The 20,405-nt window shown below is 38.7% G+C and overlaps 2 protein-coding genes across 5 annotated transcripts in view; one reads left to right on the forward strand and one right to left on the reverse strand.

The window, feature by feature from the left end:
- LOC113671333 (uncharacterized) overlaps positions 1 to 20,405 on the forward strand; it is a 39,585-nt gene that overhangs the window by 17,065 nt on the left and 2,115 nt on the right. The window contains exons 1-7 of one of the 4 annotated variants that reach the window (XM_089194949.1): positions 6,345 to 6,622; positions 12,168 to 12,491; positions 13,304 to 13,458; positions 14,461 to 14,701; positions 17,182 to 17,529; positions 18,239 to 18,259; positions 18,874 to 19,524. In XM_089194949.1, coding sequence (XP_089051075.1) covers positions 12,174 to 12,491; positions 13,304 to 13,458; positions 14,461 to 14,701; positions 17,182 to 17,529; positions 18,239 to 18,259; positions 18,874 to 19,524 — 1,734 coding nt within the window. In that variant the 5' untranslated portion in view covers positions 6,345 to 6,622; positions 12,168 to 12,173. Of the gene's footprint in view, positions 1 to 6,344; positions 6,623 to 8,454; positions 8,769 to 12,167; positions 12,492 to 13,303; positions 13,459 to 14,460; positions 14,702 to 17,181; positions 17,530 to 18,238; positions 18,260 to 18,873; positions 19,525 to 20,405 lie in introns of those variants that run through there. The other 3 variants (XM_089194950.1, XM_089194951.1, XM_089194948.1) reach the window with 3 other exon arrangements.
- LOC149049440 (uncharacterized) lies at positions 1,141 to 4,194 on the reverse strand. The gene is made up of 2 exons (XM_089194961.1): positions 3,711 to 4,194; positions 1,141 to 2,360 (listed from the first exon to the last, which is right to left on the reverse strand). Exons 1-2 carry the CDS (start codon positions 4,187 to 4,189, stop codon positions 1,862 to 1,864), a joined length of 978 nt encoding a protein of 325 aa, XP_089051087.1. The 5' UTR covers positions 4,190 to 4,194; the 3' UTR covers positions 1,141 to 1,861.

Consider the following 20,405-nt stretch of genomic DNA (forward strand, 5'->3'; position numbering starts at 1 on the left):
CAGTTTCTTTAAAAACTCACCCTCTTTCTTAAGTTTTTCTGTTTACTCACTCATTTTTAGAGCTATGGATTCTGCTATTTCTAACTAAAAATTTGATTTCATTCTGCAGTTCACTAAGTAGGCTAATGTTCTCGTTTTCTTGAGTGCATGGCTCGGCTATAACACGCATGCGTGAGAGCTGGTTGTTGGGTGTCCTGTTCACCATTTACGGGACAGTGGACATGTTCGTTTCGACTTGGTGCACTTTAGTCAAAGTCTCCTTATACTGGCTACCGTCAAACTCAGCACGTATCTATTCTCATGTTTCGGACCAGTCTTGTTCGAACTTCTTTGATTACATTCCATCGTTTTTGGAAATGCTCCTAAATGCTTCCTAGGAAAATCAAACCAAAGAATTCAGAAATTACTAATTTTTTATAATTAGGAGTGATTTCATTTATAGCAGCAACGTGCAACTGGGGTCATTGCTTTTAGGACTTGAAAGTTTGAAAGATTGATTTCATCAGCAATTTATCGCCTCTCTCGAAAACGAAGGGGGTTGGGGGAAGGAGGCCTTTTTAAAACAGAATATGTTTGTAATAATGGCATAAGCTGCTACAGTCCTCGTCACATTGTGTTAAGACTCCATTATGCAAAGATTCCATTGTGTTAGGATTCCGTTGTGTTAAAATTCCATTGTGTCAAGACTTCATTGTGTTAAGATTCCATCAGTAGGAGTGTGCGTGTAGAGGTGTAATTGCTGGACCTTATAAAGGGGGGGGGGGAGTGGAGGAATTTTTGGGGGATACGTTGTTTTCAGGGGAAATGGAGGATATTTGCTTGTATCACGATAAAGTTTACCTGACCCCCCTTCCCCCCCCCCCCCTCACCCCTGCAATTGGGCTGCTGACCCCAAACGAAGCAAGTTACCGCAAGATCTAAGAATAATTCAATAGACTACTTTAACAGTTCACATAACTCAACCTCTTAATTTTGATATAGGTTAGGGTTAGGGTTTGCGTAAGTGTCCGTTGGAAGTTAGTCCGAAGCCAAAGTTTATCAAATAAGGTTTGGTGATACCTGGGAGTTAAGGCGTTTAAGTATTTCATAACGCTTGTCATAATTTACCGAATTATAATTTTTGGACTAGTACAAAAACAATTTTATGTACACTGTTAATGAGTCTTTATTATTTTTGAAACTCAAAAGCCATTTCAATTTGGTTCTCTTGAAGTTCAAACGTCACCCATGTCAAGAAATTATAACAATTTATAACCTCTTGCTTTTGTGTATTTTTTTTATAACAGACCCAAACCACACGCTGATGCAGCTACGCTTAAGTCAGGCAGGAGACTCTCGTTAATTGGTGAACGTTTGCAACAAGAAGTCAGTCATTCTTCGTCTCCAGAAAAGTGTGATGATTAACATTGCTTCTGAATTACAACAAACCTTTCGTCTTAAACACAACCAGGAAGATTTACTGAGAAATTTCCTTCAGTGACGCATTGTATCTAGTTTTGTACATTTATACGTAATATTCAATGAAAAATAAACATCAGCGAGCAAACAACTCTATATACCGAGTGTAAAACTGAGTTTTTTGTTATAAGTAACCTGCTTACTAGCAAGATATCCTCGCTTAAAATTGCTTCACCCCAATCAAGAAATCTAGAAAGGAATCATTAGTGCAATCAAGAGGGCATGAGGTAATTAACGCTCTTTTGGGGAAAGCCTAATTCACAGTGTCCGATTCGAGGTATTCACGTATTAGTTGACTCTGAAATGCTAGTAGTTTGGTCGACGATTTTTCTTTCACCTCATCATATAAGTTGATCCTTAAAAAAAACTATGTGATGGTTTTTGCGTTACTTCTCTAAGAAAGTTACTTAATCTTCCTTTTAATGTTATCAACTGTCTCCCAAGAGCAACCCTTGACTTTCAAGCTTTGCAACTCTGCTAGTGCGTTCTTCAGCTTTTCAGTTTTTTCACTCGTTTGGAGAGCTTCGGATTCTGCTATTTCTAACTGAAAGAATTTTATTTCATTCTGCAGTTCAACAAGAAAGCTAATGTTTTCGTTTTCATGAGCGGATGGTTCGGCTATAACACGTATGCGTGAGAGCTGATTGTTGGGTGCCCTGTTCACCTCATATGGTATAGCAGACATGTGTGTTTCGATCTTGCGTACTTCGGCCAAAGCCTCCTCATACCGGCCGCCGTCAAACTCGGTACGTGTCCATTCTCCTGTCTTGGACGAGTAATGGTGGATCACAACAAAACCAGTTTGGCTCGAACTTCTTTGAATACTTTCCATCTTTTTGGAAATTGTAAAGAACAGTACTCTGGCTTTAATCTCCAACTTGTTCTCTGTTCTTGTTTGCTTCCTAGGAAAATCAAACCAAAGAATTCAGAAATTAACAATTTTTCTTAATTAAGAGTGATATCATTTATAGCGGCAAGATTAAACTGAGGTCATCGTTGATCGCCTCTCTAAAAGACAAAGGGGGTCATAGCCTGCAGCACTGATGTCTGATTTTGGGGCAAACCCTCGTTCCTAGGGTCCTCTCTCTTCCTTCCCTCGAGATACTAGGGAGTTTAAGAAAACCGCTATGGCAACGGCATTGGGAACGTTACTAAACAAAAGATATAATGAGCAGAACAATGGCTGTGCACGTGCACTATAAATCTTTGTAAATTTCTCTGCGTCCTTTGCAAAACAACCACGCGAGATGACCAAACTTTGCGTTGTCTGAAGAATGTGAGCGACGACGGCTAATTTTTAAATTTCTATTTCTAATTTAACGCTGTGTTCAATATTCAGTTTCGAGGTAGTTTTGACAGTGAAAAAAAAAAAAGATAAAAAGAAAAAAAAAACCAAATGACTTTAGAGTGTCGCGAGATTCGTGGGTAAAACATAAGTTCTTTTTTTTAGCCGACGTCCACGGCGTCGCCGTCGTTGTCGTTGTTTCCTAAACTCTCTACTAAATTCTCGAGGGAGGAAGAGAGAGGACCCTGGGAACGAGGTTGTTTTGGGGTAAGTTAACGTTGCAAGTTTGAGTGGACAGTGGGTAAAGGAGGTTGGGAAAGGGCAAAAGTTCTTTTTCCCTCCCCTCCCCTTCTCTTCCTCTTGTCTATCGCTCACCCCCTTGGTGCAAATTTCTTCCTCTCTCCAACCTTCTGCTGCTGTAAAAATCAAAGATGGCAGCTATTATTTTCACCAAGAAAAATACTGAGCACTCGCTCGCCAAAATTAAGCCTGTTATGCAGCTGTAAACTGCTATAGCCCTCATCACATTGTGTTAAGACTCCACGTTCCCCTCTGATATCTTGCCGTTGACCTAAATTTTTCTTAATCAACCAGAAATGTTTTCACAACCGTGACAATCGCTCAGCAAGGCCGTCTAAGTAGTCACGCAATGATGTGACTTTGCTGTGAACACACATTTAAAGAAAAGTAGTGTAACTGAGTGAGTTAGCCGTGCCAATAATAGTCATAATGCTCTCCAACACTTCTCGATTACAGTGCACTACTATGTTCGAGGTTTCAAGTTTTGCAGGGAAGTCTTTTGGGATGTAAAATATTCGAAACTCTTCGCAGGACTATAACGAGATTTGCTAGTTACTTAGAATTCGCTATTTGTCGTATGGAATTACACAACGAAGTCTATCTACATACAACCGTTCTAGCAGGTCGACCGAAAACTACACTAGATTCTAGAGACTCGCTTACCTACCTTTCAACTTCCGTTGTCACGATTAAAATTTCTTCCAAGCCAATTTCCAGTCCTTCTATCTCAAATTTTATACCTTTGTCATAATAAGCTGGTCTTTCTTTTTCACAGACGAGGAAACCTTTCCGTGCATAAACTGAAGAAGATAGAGAAATCATTTCTCTATCAGTGGTTGTCTCTTCTCTGCGCTGATATCTTATCGAAGCAGCGGCGAGACCTTTAAGGACAGACACAGTCCCGTTAACAGCGACGTTCAATAAATAGTTCTTCACTTCTTTGTTTCGATGGTAATCCGAGGAATACGAACACAATGGCGAGTAAATGAATTGTTTAAAGTCATCCTTAGCTTCGAATTGCAATGGAACACCGTCACACCACATTACTCCGCTCGATTCACCAACAAAGTGGCCAGATGTTTGTAACTGTTGATGAGCTTCAGTCGCCTGAAAGTTTAATGAGCGTTTTAATGTTATAATTTGCATTTGCAAGTTACAAAGCGGAAATGACGTAATTTCCGAAATTCCCTTTTCCACGGAAATGTAAATTTTGTATCTGGCGTGACATTTTGGGGAAGTTCAGAGGCAGGTAATTAGCTAAGCTAGATGAGGTCTCCGAGAAACAAAGGAACTTTTAAGGCGGTTCTGAGAAGTGGGTTTTAGATTGAGTAAGGGGCGGATCGGGTGTCACTATGTCTCATTTTTAACTCGTGAATTGCGCGCATGCGCAAGAGCAAGTTGTAGATACGATGTGGGGAATGGCATTTGCTCGCTCGCTCGCTCGATTGGTCGATTCCTGTAAACTTTTTTTTTATTTTAGGCTTTTGAGTGCATTTGATAGTTTTTGGCGAACAATAAACAAACGAAATGGCGACCTTTGTTGCTAAGAATAGTGGTGGGGTGACAAAGAAGCCAATGATAATCTTAAAATAATTTTTTTTTTCGTTTTGGTTTCAGCAAGCGGCGCCAGCGACTGGCAGGCATGCAAGGATCCACACTGAAATAACAGAACAACCTCCGTTTTTCATAAAATTGTAATTTACCATCCTTGAACTTGAAAACAATCCGAAGATTCATTGAAAATATCACTCACTGCGAAGCGCTCGGAGTTTACAAATGTTCAAAAGCTTTTTCTGTTACGGCGTGAGATTGAGGACAAAATCGATCATTACGTTTCGTATCGTGTGTTTTTCCTGTGTGAAACAACAGAAGATGCCGGCGACTAATGAAACTACAAGTTAACACGAAAATCAAATAACACCTAAACAAACAATTTTAGCTACCGATTTTCAGTGAATTTTTAAAGAACAATTTTCTTTTAAGTTTCAAGACAATTTGAAGATTCAAAATACATATTACGTACTAAAATGCGAAAGTTACACACCACAAAATTGATAAATAGGCCTGAAATGAAATTCTATCTTGTTTTATTGAGTATACGTTGCCTAGCACGTGACTAAAATCTACCCAGGCGGAGATTCAAAATGACGGTGGCAGTCCTGGTTTAGTTATATCACTCAAAACTCGTTCCCGTTTGTCTCATTTGATAAAGAGGGAATCGTTAATGTTTTCATTAAGAAAGTATTGCCTTGATTTTATTAATATTTACAATGATAGACAGTAAATTTCACTTTTCACCCACATTTACTTTCAAACTTTTCTTTTGAACCAGAAACAGAAATGATATACGTTTAAAACACATGACATCATCCACCCTTGTCAAATGCAATAGCATAATCATTTCAACTGTAATGCCTTCTTATCCCAACGTTACTTTGTTTCTTTGCTACATTAGCGAACACTGAACTACTGCTCGTACTCTAGATATGACAATCAACCACAAAATTCCCTATACCAGATAACGTTAAACATAATCCAAAAAATCATGTGTCAATTCACGAGTTTGCTCACAGAGCACTTTGATTAATCAGAGGCTTTGAAGCAAACAATTGCCAAGATACAATTTACTTTGCGCGAAATAAAACTGGCATCTAAATTTGGGAAATGAGACCATGGGATCCTCTGCATCCATGAAATCAATGTTCAATTACTCGGCAAGAAAAAATTTGCTGTGATTTGTGCAAACAGTTTATTTAGACAGTCACAACACATCGTTTCAGGCAAAAAATTGACCTTAACCTTTTTCAGAGAAGTATTATTGTTGAATTCATACTGACAACAACCTTGAGAGTGCTTTCCATCACAAAGGGTAGGAGGGTTCTTAGGCGAACAGCATTTTTAAGATATGTTTCACAGAGGGGCCATTCACGATATTGCGGTTATAGAATTACGTATCGCTTGACCAACAATCAATGCGACGCCTTTATATAATTTCCCTTATGTCACTTTCTAAGAAAGAGCATAATGTTTAATTCATCTTGTTTATAGAAAAACATCTTGGTTGGGAGAAAACTCCACGAACCAGTGACAAATACAACACTGTTGCCAAAACGTAATTCTCTTTTATGTAGTGACATTTGAGTATGATGTTTACTTTCTCACTATCAGAAATGTTTCATCGATTGCAGTGACAGGATTTTCACTTTGTGATACTTTCTAGGAAAAAGTATTTTAGTTCTAGCCTGGGGTCACCCACTGTCGAGTTAATATAGTGACGTAGAATGTTTCGTTTTATATAAAGGCCCGACTCACAGATTCTTCAATTGGAAGGAGGCTGCTGCTTTAGGAAGCTGTCTCTCTAGGACTATAACGAAAGCAAGCGGTACCTGTATTGCAGCCTTCTCCTGATTACTCTCGGATCATTTTCTTCCACTGATAAGTTGCAAAGCAGCAACAATTTATTTTTACATTACGATTTATTGATAATATTCTTAATCGTTGGATTAACTGAAGAAGTGACATCGGCAAGGGTGCTGTCCGATCTGCTTTCTCGCCCCTCGCTGCTTTCCTCGAGTAACGGTAGGTTTTATGATATAGTCTCGAGTCAAATGTTGCTTCAGTATCCATCTCATAGATCATTGCAACTTGTTTGTACTAGTTGTGCTTTGTTGTACAAATTATGCTTTGTTGTACAAGTTGTGCTTTGCTCTAAAGCTCTAGTGTTAACCCTCAAAAGTGAAGATGAGGCCAGGGAAGTCAATTCTTTTGTATCTGAGAATACCGAGATAAATTTGTATTTTACATGACTATTGCTATGAATTAAGTGATTTTACTTGGTGGCTTTGTCTGAGCGTGAGTCGCCTTTGGGCAGAACGCATTGATGAAATTTTTGAAAAGATATTGCGAAGCGGAAATATCCAGTTTCCCAGAAATTAAGGAACCAACGCTGAGGCCTTTTGAAGTCTGAGGCAAGGTATCTCAGGTGAATTGACAAGATATACGCTCTTTGTCGGTTTTTTTAATTTAAGCATACAGGACCAATCTCACAAGTACGTTTTCTAAGATGACATTAGTAGCTACTTATATGAGTTAGAAGTGAATTACCTCACTAAAGCTAGCTGGCTTTGTCTGACCCGTGGTTGTGTAAAACCAGCGGCTCCCTTTGCAATGACGAAATTGCTCGGCGACTCTCTTCGCTTCGTTAAATATTATATCTGCATGCGCGTTGGTTGTCCTCTCTGCGAGGCTGACTCCGTAGAGACTCTGACGAGGGGCTAACGCTCGAAACGTCAACTTTTAAACTCTTTATGGTGGCAAATTTACTTCATCAACTCAGTTGATATTACCAAATTCCCCTGTTATACTCTCTCGCAGACGCAGTACTAAAGTTTCTTTGGAAACGTGCCCCGTTATCCGTAGAGACTGGCTCCTTCGAGACTTAGGCTCCTTCGAATAATTCAGCTCGCAATTTTGCTTTATATCCCTGATGGTACTTCATTGTCTGCGTTGGACAGAAGCGGGAATGCGTGGCATGTTCTGGTGCATCGCAGGATTCTAGCTTCAGATAACCTGGAGATCTCTAACTTTAAGCGAAATTGAATTACACACGGCCGAAATCTTTTAATGGACACAATTTCAGCGTGTCGCGTCATTTCCCTGGCTTGAAAATTGCACACAATCTTATCTCAATAAACTATCTGGAGCCTCGATTGGAAGCTTTCCAAAATCTATTTGCTGTGCAATTTGTAATGCAAATGTGCCGGAGTATTTAAATTCTCGGAAAACAGGAAACCACCGAAGTTTACACTGGAACCACCCCTTGATCTTGTGACTATCGATTATATAACCATCTCACATGGTTATCAGGTGATAAAAAAAGTTCCCCGAAATCCCAAAATATCTCTGCTCTTTGGCCTAAGTGATTTTCCTCGGTGGCTTTGTCTGAGCGTGAGTCGCCTTTGGGCAGAACGCATTGATGAAATTTTTGAAAAGATATTGCGAAGCGGAAATATCCAGTTTCCCAGAAATTAAGGAACCAACGCTGAGGCCTGAGACTCTGAGGCCTGAGACTCTCAACGCTGAGACTCAAGAAGTAGGGGGAAACACTCGACCACGTCTAGTGTTTCCCCCTACACTTCTTTCGTGCTCTAGTCGCTTCCTGCATGCTTTACAACAGAACAGAGCACAGTCAAGGCTTCTCTATTTGTTAAATAATAAAGAATCCGTTAAATTCCCCAAGAATTACTTTCAATTTTCAAAACAAATCTTATTTCCAAAGCGAACAACAGTGTCGTCAGCATGCTCTATACTCTCATAAAGCACGCTACAATAAGCCAATCAGAATTCCTGTTAGAATGGTTCAAATAATCTGATTGGCTGTACAAGACTAAAGCTGTCAAAAATGTCAAACCATCAAAGTCCATATTCTGCAATAGTTTACAAACTAAAATAGCTCGGCATGTCGAATTTAACACTTTGCCTGAAGTTTTTTAGTTTCTAATACAGGATCTGAAAGCGAAATGTTCAGTGAAATTCGGCCCAATCGTGGCTCACAAAAATACGCAAGTTATTTCAAATTACAAGTAGAAAACAAACTGTTCAAGGCGAGTGTATTATGAATGAACAACAGCCGAATTCACCAAGACAAAAAGATCGCTCGGAATGACAGCGCCGTAAAACTCGGTTGCAGTGACTGATCTGGCCTTCCACTCAACGCATCGGAAAGGTAATCAGGACAAGCTCTTGTTTTTTCACTCGAAGGGTAGTCGATTTAGTTCCTGAGGCTTGCTCCACTGCGATGACCGAAGATCGCCATGATTAGCTAGCCGCGATAGACCTTAAGTCTTTGACACCGTCATGATTAGTATGAATTTTAACAGTTATGTCAGGTTATATTTTTCACAATTCCTGTTTTTTTCTAGTTGAAATCGAAACTTTATATACTATACAAGTGTTAGCTGTGTTTGATTTTTATTACCGTACGTAAACTCGCAATCTAACTGAGCGTGAAAACCGTTAAAAAAACTCGGACTGTCTATCTTGTTTTATCTTTGAGGATTTTTGTCTCTGCTCACGTTACAGTAACGTAAATTACTGCGCCTGGCATTTTTGCAAACCTTTGCTTGCTTGTTCCGAAATTTCACTTTTATTAACGAAAGAAAAGCTAGAAAGAAGTCCCGGAAAAGGTCGGACATAGTACGATTTGGCAGATGGCGTGACAGCTTTAGCTCAGTTCTATGCTCTATACTCTCATAGAGCACGCTCTTTCAACCAATGACAGTACGTGTTATATCCGAGCTTTATTATAATATAAAAAAAACCTAACAAGTAAAGTTTACTTATTCCTTTATCATCAAACGAGCTTCGTTATAGTTAAAATGGGCTCTATCACTGTATACGCAGTTTACGCAGTGATTACTTCCAGCTTGATATGTGTCAGATTGCTGTTGGTCCCCGCTTTTTCAAGAAAAGGCAAAGCGTGTGGCTTCGGTCGCGCTGTTGCGTATGATGCGAGGTAATTATAATTCAATCTAGAGGCAATTTTCGCTCCGATCGCGGTTTCCTGCGAATTTCAGTAAATTGCAGGGTACTCCCTGTCGACCCAAATACAATCTGAAGGTTATATTCTGCATTTCTAGAGGAAGAAGTAAGAATAAAAGCTATCACTAACACGCGTTAATGGCAAATAGGCTTAGCAAAAAAATGTCAGGTTTCCCTGGAACTCAGCTCCTCGAGGATTCCTGCGTATCGGTGTAATGTAAATATATATTTGTAAAGGAACAAAGCCTCTTCACACAACTTGTTTTTGCCTCCTCTTGCTATACACAAGGAAAAACGTATTGTAGGCAGCTAAGATTTTCATTCATCCTTTCAAACTTGTACCATTAGTCGAAGACTTGGAGACACAAAATTGAAACATTGATGTATCCTCACACCATCCACTCCAAAGCATCACTAAGTGGCGATCTCTGGTAAGAGCGGTCCAAGGCGTTTCGCATCGGAAAAAGTTTTGACTCAAACTTTGCCCATTAAACTATCTTCGGTAGAAAGTAAATAAAACCACATCGGTTTCTGTTAATACGTTAAAATTTTTTTTGAGAGCTCGCAATAATCAAAGCCGCAAAAGGTTCTTTTTTGACCTCTTGCGACATCGAAAAGTTCAAAAGTTTACAAGCTCGCTCCCCGATACACACAACATGCAGTAAGAAATCGTTTGTATTCCTACATTGTGTGATATAAGGGGTTTGGAAAGCATTTCAATTTTGATATGAGTTTGTCAGTCCGAGGTTCGCCATAATTTATTTAAAAGCACCCGTTAGACAGCCTTCTTAAATTGGACAAAAGTACTCTTTCTTTCTTGGATGATATTTCTCAAGTCCAGACCAGACCATTGAAAACTCTGGTTGATTTCTTCTAATGAGATGTTGGAAAGCATAGAAATGTAAAAACATCTTGCGTTTATTCATTCCTTTTGCCTTAGTGACTTCAAACTTATGGTGCGAGTGATTTTGCTATCGTGACAGCAGAATCATGCAAATTAGTTTGCTGAGCAAACTCCGACTTATATTGGTAGCTTGATAAATCTAAGATTTTAACCATTTTAAAAAGAAAAGATAGTAGGGCAGAGCTTTTAGAATACACTGATTGATTCTTTAAACATTTTAAACGGCTAAATTCTGGCAAATGATTCTTTCTCGTGACGAAAAAGGTGAACAAAACGTATCAAATATCATATTGATTAGCTTTCGATCAACGTGTTAATGAGAAACTTTTTTTGAAAAAAATTGGTTTCTGTTCTTTAATGTTTGAATTTTAGAGAGCTTAATCTATTCAAACCTGTATGAACATTTTAGAACCAAACTACAAGATTTTAGTAAGCGTAACCGGCGATAACAGCATTACGACTACAAGCAGTCCCTCCTTTTCGGCGAAGTCCGTGGCGCAGGTCGAAAAAAAATCAATGAAGAAAAAATCTATATAAGTGCCTCATTCCAGGAGCTACCAGCGGCGCGCCAAAATCATTTCTTTTTTCCTTTTTTTTCAATTTTTTTTTTAAAGCTCCGATTTTTTTTTATGACTCGCACAACGGACTTCGCCCAAAAGGAGGGACTGCATGTAATCTATAAAAGCACATACTGAAATTCACCGTGACCAGTGACTTAATCACGTAATTTTTCCATCTAAATGAGGCAGCAACGATGTAAATATTTTGCTCGGAATTGTAGCCTTAGGGAAGATGTTGTTGTTCATCGTGGTTACATAAAAAAAATGAACGTTTTAAAATCGTTTGTTTCACGATGTAGAGTCAAGCATCGATTGTAATGACTTTTCGACTGCTATCATTTCAAAGTTCCTCAGGCGACGAGGTCGAAAGGTTACGTGTCGCTATTTAAAGTGCTCGGGTGTGTTTTGGCGCGCAGTCATTAGTGGATAGGTTGCTATATTTTTTCAATTTTTGCTATCTTTTTTTTTCCATTTTTAGCTGTAATTTTCTAGAAATTACAGCCAAATAACGTGGCATTATAGACTTTCGTAGACTAAATCTTGGCGGTTTGGCGATCTGTCATTTGTACCTCCAAGCCAGTTTGGAGGATGCCCGCTAATTTCAGTGCAGGCTTATAATTTAACCATAGGCACGCTCTCAAATTCTTTTAGGTGAATTGTGAACATTATTTTTAAATAATCAACCAACAAACAATCCAAAAAACGAACATTCAGAATCAGCCACGCCACCTGATATTCATGAGTCATTGATGATTCATACGAATTAATGAGGGCATATCTGATATAAGCCGTAGGGTTTGTTCAGGCCTCCTGACCTATTACTTTCTATTTTAACTGACTTTTCTATGTCAAGTTTTTGGTGGTAAATAATCACGGATTTGGACTTGGAGGTGGCTCGAAAAATACTTCAAAACGTACATGAAATCAAAAATTAAAATTGTTTAGTAAATATTTCCAACCCTTCTGAATGATTCTTTCATAAAACAGTTGAGGTTGTTAAAGATCCTTTCCGAAAACAAGCCGAAGCAATGCTCGTAATACACATGTAGCAGCAGAGGAGTGTCCATCAAAACAAAAAAGCTCTCTTCATGTGCTGATTTCTTTCATTTCTTATCTTTAGGAGAAAATGGACATCCCAGCTTATACATCACCCACTTTGTGCCTTGGTCGGACATTTGATTTGGAAACTTCGAGAGCATGCGCGGATGTCTTCCCATCGAGCAGTGATTTACCAATTAAGTCTATAGATTCCAACAAGTTTTCCTTCAAATACCAAGTGGTTAAAAGCAGCAAAGACGTCAATGACTTACTGGACGTATCTGGTGAATTATCACTAAAAATCAAAGCCAATCTGCTGAAAGTGGAAGGGGCAGGGCAGTATATAAATGAGAGCAAGTTAGAAGAGGGAACAACTAGTCTTCTGGCTGTGATGAAATGTACTACGGTAAGTATGTTTGCTGAAGAATCGCAAAAGGCTGCATTTGTGAACCAAATTAAACATAAAAGGGCGAATACAGTAGAACGCCGCGAACTCGAACCTCTGAGAGAAACGAAATTGATGTTGAATTTCAATTATCCTGTTAACAATCAATAAGGAATCCTGTTTTTACCATTCTTACACAATCAACAGTTATTTTCGTAAATTTAATTTAGACCTATAAGAGCTTTTTTGATAAAAACGTTTAGTTCAGGAAGTTTATTTCAATGTACCATGTTTTCATAATTGTTATCACGTTCTTATCTTCGACCGGCGTTTTTGCTTAAAGCTCTAGTTATTGGGATAAGTTTTAGCCAAGGGAAAGTAAAATTATTTCGAGTTAATGGCGAGTTCGAGTCAGCTGATAGTAAATTACTGGATAAGTGCAGTCAAATACAAAGGAAATCGGATCTTGGTTTAGTTAGTGGGAGGTTGGAGTTAAACGGAGCCGTTAAGCAGCGAGGTAAAGAGTCATCGCTAGCCACAGACACTGAGGTGAATGGTTGTTTTTTAGTACATACTAAAACTGTGAATTAATATAGTGCAAAAAGTAAATTTAAATTCATTTATTCCTGCAACGATTACAATATTTTTGGGCACAAAAAGGCGAGTTGCTCGGAAGTGAATAGCAAAGGATATTCTGAGTTTGAGTAGTCAATCAGAGTGCATTAGTTTGTTTTTTCCATTTCCCCGTTCTCCTATTTCCGATCAGCTATAATATTTAATTTTAAACAAAAGTTTCTCGACAACTAACAACGTTCAACACATCCATTCCCAAGGTTGTTGACACAATCGACGGATCAGTGAAACCAAGAGAAGATCTCGCTAAGGGTGAATTTCTCGACTCACTTGGTTCTCACTACGTAAGGAGTGTCACGTATGGTGTCGAGATGGTAGCCAGCCTGAAATTTAAGTCTTCATCCAAGTCAACCAAGTATGTCTCGCAGTTATGTTACATATAGATTCATAGAAGCAATTTTTATTGATTTATTTCAAGCATGACAAAGATTTTCGAGATATCTCCAGAGACTTCCTATTTATGGCTACTTTCCATATCTTGTCCTTGGCCTGCTTATTAAAAATGCAGAAATTGAAAAATTCTAACAGCTCCTATCCTCTTGCAACGTCAGTTTTGGCGCGTACAGAAAGGGATTCTGTTTATGAATTTTGCAGTTTCTTGCAGACTAACATGTTTTTCATCATGAAAATATCTCGTCTCAGAAATGTTCCCCGATGATGAGCATCTTTTCAATATGTCGATGTTAGTGAAAGATGATGTATCCAGTGAAAGACAGAAGCAGGCATACTTGGAAAAAAGGAACTCCGAGTGCTCCCAATAGCAGTCGAACGTACGACCTTCCGAATAGTTCAGCGGATGCTTTACCACTGAACGATATGAGACTCCTGGCGGAGTAGGCCGTTTAACTAGGTCCAAAGTGACAAACTTCCCGTATACTGCTAGGATAGAAATGTCGAAAGTGATCCTTTTTCGCAATGATAAATCAAGATGGTCAATGTTAAGTCCGGTGTTTTAGTATAAGATAATGTGTCCAGTGAATGTCACCAGCATTTTCGTAGGAAAAGAACGTCAATTTTAGCTTTTCACCGATTGCGACGACATTACAATGAAAAAGTTAACAAAAGGATAACTGATAATTAGCTGGTTTTCAACGATGAGTTGGCAAAGGTAGGGAAAGTGCCGTAACGGATTTTTTAACGGCGACGTGTTCAGTTTTACCTCCTTCGTTTAACTTATACATAAGTTGAGGAGGTCAAATTTAACCTCTTCATGGTGGAGTTATGTCAATTATTTTTCTTAACGTTGGCAGGTTTAAACTTTATCCGTATATAGCATTATTTGTATCTACATGTAAGCCGTTTTTCCTCTAGCTAAAAAGGCAAGAGTTATTCTCAAAAATTTATTTTTCATATCTAGGGAACAAATCAAAGGAAGTGCTGAAGGACAACTAAACATTGGAGCCGTCAATGCAGGGCTTAAAGCTTCATTAGAAAAGCTATCAGCAGAATGCAACGATGTATCAGATATCGCCATCAAATATTACGCCACAGACCTACCAGACAAACTGCCAACCACAATGGAGGACCTGGTATTACTGATCGAGAAATTCCCTTCTAGACTGAAGAACTTAAATGATGGCAAAGGGATTCCAATAAATGTAAGATTCTCTCCTGAAAATTTACATAATACACATAATGAAATCCGAGATGTTTTCCGCATTTTTCTCCCGTTTATTTATTTTTCTTGGTTAATAATACCAAAGTATCAGGCCAAAAAAATTATTTTTCCTATTATTACATTGTTGAAATATTATTTTCACAAAACCTGGACGACATGTTATCGATAATGTAGTCTGACGTTCTGGGTAAGAGTATTCTTGGAAGATAACAGTGATCGGCGTTTCGATAACCTTAGCTGAAGTCATCATCAGAGTCGAGCGAGGACTTATTTTAAGTAGAGGGTTATAAGTCCAGTTCATGTAAACTCATTGGTCAGTTTCGCTTTTATGGTACTGGCTGTAAGATTAAGTAGCTTATGTCAGTTATGATTGGTCAGTTTCGATCTGTCAGTACCATTATATTGTGTTTAGTTCGTTTGTGGTTTTGTTGGTGAAACAACCTTCTCAGTCTTTGAAAGAACTAAGTGCAGTTGTTTAAGGGTTTTGCGGATTCTCAGTTAATAATGTCACGTGCTTTAGTCGATGATGTTCAGCAATGTGATTTTTTTTTGTTGCCACCAACGTTTCTTGTGGCTCATTTCTGTTAAATCACTCTTGTTTTGAGGTTCCTATCATTTCCTATTTTTCGTCTAGTATTCTTCGGTCAATATGCGTCGGTTGTGAGTTCTCGTCAATGTTACCTAGCTAGTCGAGAAAAAGAAATTTTTCCATGTACTTCGACTTACTTGGTGAACCGAAGGTTGAAGTTTTGTTCGTTGAGGTGGTGATAGAATGAATATCGTCTTGGTGTTAGGAGGTTAACATAGCGTAGCCAGAGCATTATCTTTTGTTGTATAGTTGAACAAAAATTTTATCGTAGGAATAAAATGCAAACGAGTTATTGAACGGTCAATTGCAACTTACGGTTTGTGTAACAAGACCCTTTGTCTTTCCAGTTCAAACTTGTGCCCATAAAGAGCATTTTTCCAACAGCGAAAGTTTACCTGCAACAGCAGGCATCAGCATATGAAATAGAGAACTTGGAGAGCTGTTTTAATGATCTGCAAACCACAAAAGGCCTTGTTAGTAACTTGATGAGAAGGAACCAGCGACTGGTTGAGCTGTTATTCCTTACATTCAAGGTGCTACGGAATCCATCAAGATAATTTTGAATAGCCACAACGTTAAAGTTCCTCAAAAACCTTTTCAGACTTTAGGGTTTATTTTTGCCAAACCTAAGGATCCTGTTACGTGGCTATTTATTCTATTCCGTGCAATGATTGTGATCACGACATATATCGGACAGGCCAAACGAACACGTTTGAAAGAGCATCAGAAAGCGGTCTTCTTTTGCTAAAAAGAAAATCCAGCTTTGTCGGAGCACGCATGCCTAACCAACCATGCAATTGAGTGGGATAAGTCTACAGTTATTACCACTAATCGACGTTACTACTGGCGCCTTTGTTTGGAAACTCGGCATATCATCTCCGCAAAAAAAAAATTATCAAATTCTATCCCTTTCCGGTTAGATGTCTAAAGGACACCTCGTGAAGAGTAGCGACCGACGAAATAACATATTTACGTCAATCTCATCAGAAATTTCCAGATGAATTTTAAGGAAAATTCTCGTAGACAAGTAGTTCTGAAAAAATTTCAGGGAACACACTTTGACCAGCTTTCGCCGCCGAATGTTTGTTTGCTTGAATTGAAGGGCTCTCTCTAGCTTTTTCACACAAGGGCAGTCTTGTTCACGATGAAATCTCTGCAGAAAAAAAAAACAACAACAAATTCGATCCCTTTCCGACGAGATGTCTAAAAGACACCTCGTGGAAGGGAGCGACTGATGAAGTAACATATTTACTTTAATCTCATCTGCAACTTCCTGGGATGAATTTCCTTAGAACCCTGGTCGATATTATTTTAGATTAAACCGAAAGCTTATTTTTGAATAAGCTTTTGCCAGACCGTCTTATTCAACAGTCTTTTATCATAAAGGCGATAGACTGTTCCTAAGAAGGAGATATGATCATCCATGAGCTGAAAAGAAAAACAAAAGGACCTTTAGGAATATTGAGAAAATCGATAGCTGCTTGAAGCCATGACGTCTTGACAGACTAAGACAACAAGCCACTAAACCAACGTGCACCCGACTTTTGTTTCATAAATGCGAAGCACAAGTATCGAGGTTTATGACAACTGCGCACCTACCCCTCCCCTAACCCAACATTAGCCATAGCTTGTTGTTGGTTGACTGTTGTTGGGTTAGGGGAGGGGTAGGTGCATAGTTGCTCTGATAATGATATTGATCCATTTTTTTATAATATGCTTCTTCTTGACAATTTTAGTAATATATAAATTCTCAAATCTGTTTCTTGGAAAACATTTGTGGAGCATTCTATTGCACCATAAGAGATTGTTAATAAAAGTAAATGAAGTGGTGTACAGGGGGTGTAGTTACAAAGTTCTTTGCTTATTTGCAGTTTGAGCTTCAACCGGTGAATAGCATTATTCCAAGTGCAAAAGTGCACATACAGCAGCAGGCTTTGGCCAGTGAGATAGAGGATCTGGAGAGCTGTTTTGATGATCTTCGAAACACCCAAGCTCTCGCTATGGCATACCTCGAAAACAAAGAAGATGACGACGTTGAAGAATTTTGCAGTAAGGTTAACAAACTTCAACACAAGTTTAAAGAGGCAATTAAAACAATAAACAGCGTGGATGGGCCTGACAAAATCAAAGAATGTACGGAGGCATACACGAAGGCTCTTGGAGGACGCGATATAAAGGGGAAATTTACCCGTGAATGGAGGAGGATACTAAAAAACAAGGTGAGCATGATGATAAATAATGACACTAATGATGACAACTAAGTCGCCGAGGACGAAGACGACTATGACACCAGTAGGCGACGGTGAAGACAGGGGTGATGACGATGACGATTATGATGAAAATGACGATGATTGTGATTGAAATAATTGTGATCATTAGTAATGACGACGAAGGCGGCCACGCTGATGAAAATAACGATGGCGATAGAGGCAAAAGTGCGTAGCGAGCGATGTTTAAAGTCTGGTATTCCTTTCTTTCTATGAGTTTGTTATGAAAGCTCTTGAAAATCCAGCACTACATCAGATATCCTTTTACGGCCTTAAAAGGGAGTGAGAAGGCTTCGGGCTATGTCATATGGAATAAATAAATGGTTCACTTTTCATTTGCAAAATCATAGGAAAATGACTGAGGTCAGGACGTTTGGTTTCCTTTTTACCAGCTTTGATTTGCATCGCCTATGAGTGTGAATTTATTTTGTAGGTTTTTTCGTCACCTTTAAAATTTTGATGTCCATTGTTTTGAAACTGTAGTATTCTTAATTATATTTACTTCTATTTGAATTCTAACGGGTCGTTCAGTGGGGCGCGGTTAGCTAAACCGACCAATCATATAAAGGATGTTTTCTTAATGCATTTTTGCCTTAACTGGTAAAGAGATGGTCGTGGTGAGGTTACAACTCATTTTTATTCAATGTGATTTCTTTCACAGGAACCAGTTGCTACAATCAAGGTGAGAATCGTCGTCAAAACTATAGAAGCTACAATCACGGTCTCACAAAATTGATTCAATTAACCGATTAGTGGTTTTGAGAGGGTGGATCATGCAATCTTAGGGGCGGTAAAAGGTGACGGGAGAAGAAGAGGTAGAAAAGAATCAGTATTTGAAGTGTTTGAAATGTCATCCAAATTTTTTAAAACCTATTTGAAATAATTTTCGCGACAAAATTTCAAAATATTTTCCAAGAGTACAAGTTGGTTGAAGACATTCGCATTATGAATTCAATCATATTATTTGAAAACCCAAGTATTCAATGAGAGCGAATTTCCAGACTTAAACAGACCACTTGGTTATGCGCACAGATATTTGTCCTTTTTAACACATTTGAAAATTAGATTAGATTTCTTAGCAGCAGTAGATTTGGCACACCCTGTCTCCAAAAAACTTCAGTTTACAATTTCCTAAACTCAGCTGTTTATTGGTAGAATTGTTACTCCCTAATCAATGCCAATAGGGATCCCTCTGTTAAGATCCCATCCAGGAGCGGTACATGCTTGACAGAGATCTGGGCAAAGCTTATCTCTGTCTTCCTGATGTTCTTTTTATCGTTTAATGTTTTTTAAAAGCTGCCTTCAGGAGTTCCTCTGACAACTGTTCTTTTTGGAAAGACTGGGAATGGAAAAAGCGCCACTGGAAACTCAATCGTTGGATTTGAATGTTTCGAAGACAGCCCAAGTGGTTCGTCTGTGACGCAATTTTGCAAATCATTCAAGAGAACAGATGAAAGAGAGGTGACCGTGATAGACACCCCGGGAATCATGGATACGGCCCCCGTCTCAGTCATGGAAAAAGTCAAAGAAAAGGCTAAGAGCGTGACTGGTCTTTACAATGAGAAACAACAGGAAATTCTTCGAGAACTCTACAAAGTTTTTGTCATGTCCCCCGACGGTCTTGATGCTGTTATCATCACTATTAAGTACGGTGGCAGATTTGGGCTCGAAGATGCCGAAGCTTTGAAAATACTTAAAAAGTTTTTTGGGACTGAAGCCCAACCTTACATGATTTTAATTCTAACACATGGCGACCAGGCTGCCCGCGACGCAAAGAGAAAGAAGAGGAGCATTGAAGACCATTTGAAATGGTACATCTCTACCTTGCCAGATTGGGTCCAACAGTTTATGAAGGAGATAGGAGAAAGGAGAATGCTGTTCGACAACATGTTGGATCCTACAGAAAATCCTGATGATTGTAAGAGGCAGGTCTCTAAGTTACTTCAGGTAAAAGTCCATTTTGAGAGCAAAATCTGTAGGTTTGGTCATTGTAGGTCAGCAGTTGCATAGGTGACTAGCCTTTTCGTTGATTAGTAATGGTGTAACTTGTCTCTACAAAAAAGACAAAAGCTAAGCCATATCAAATGAGTAAAATTTCTTGTATAGTGATCGTTCGAAGAAAGCGGTTTGCACCTGTCACAGGAGTGTGACATTGAATAAGATAAAAAAGATATTTACACAATGAAAGTGATATATTTTTAAGGTGGAACTTTGAAAGTCTTTTGATGGTTAACCCTTCTTCGGGTTAACTTTTATCACTTTTCTTTTCTTTCCTTTTTTCTCAAATTCATTTGGTTTTAGGATTAGCCATTTTTATCCCTTTAACTCCTCAGAGAGACTGGCTTCTAAAATCTCCTCTCAGTATCTTTCTTGAATCAAATGTTTAGGTTACGAGAATAAGGGAAAAGATCACCATTTTAAGAGGCTCCTGATTACCAAACAAATTCTCCTTGTCAGTGCCATAGTGTATAAAGGGTTAAGAGAAACATAAAAACTCACAGCCTGAGTTTTGGACACTTCGTCAGACATTTCCTTTCGAGAGACTAAATTCTCAAAGCCTTATTTTTGTCCTCCTTTGATTTTTTTTGTATGTCGTAGTCTCCAAAAATATTCATCTGACTCAGGGCATTAAACCTAAGAGGTCACTGCCAAATTCTTATAGGTTGCAGTATTTCCCTAAGTGTGGAAATTTCGCAAAACCGAAATTCAAATCCTGGAGCTCCGCTAGTGAGATACCAAATACACCTATACGCCCTAGTGTAAGCAATCGAAGGAAATTGAATAATAAATATCAGCATGTTGTTTTTAAAGGTAATTGATTACCTTCG

Source organism: Pocillopora damicornis, chromosome 2, assembly GCF_964200805.1.
Source record: "Pocillopora damicornis chromosome 2, jaPocDami1.2, whole genome shotgun sequence".
Classification (NCBI taxonomy): Eukaryota; Metazoa; Cnidaria; class Anthozoa; order Scleractinia; family Pocilloporidae; genus Pocillopora; species Pocillopora damicornis.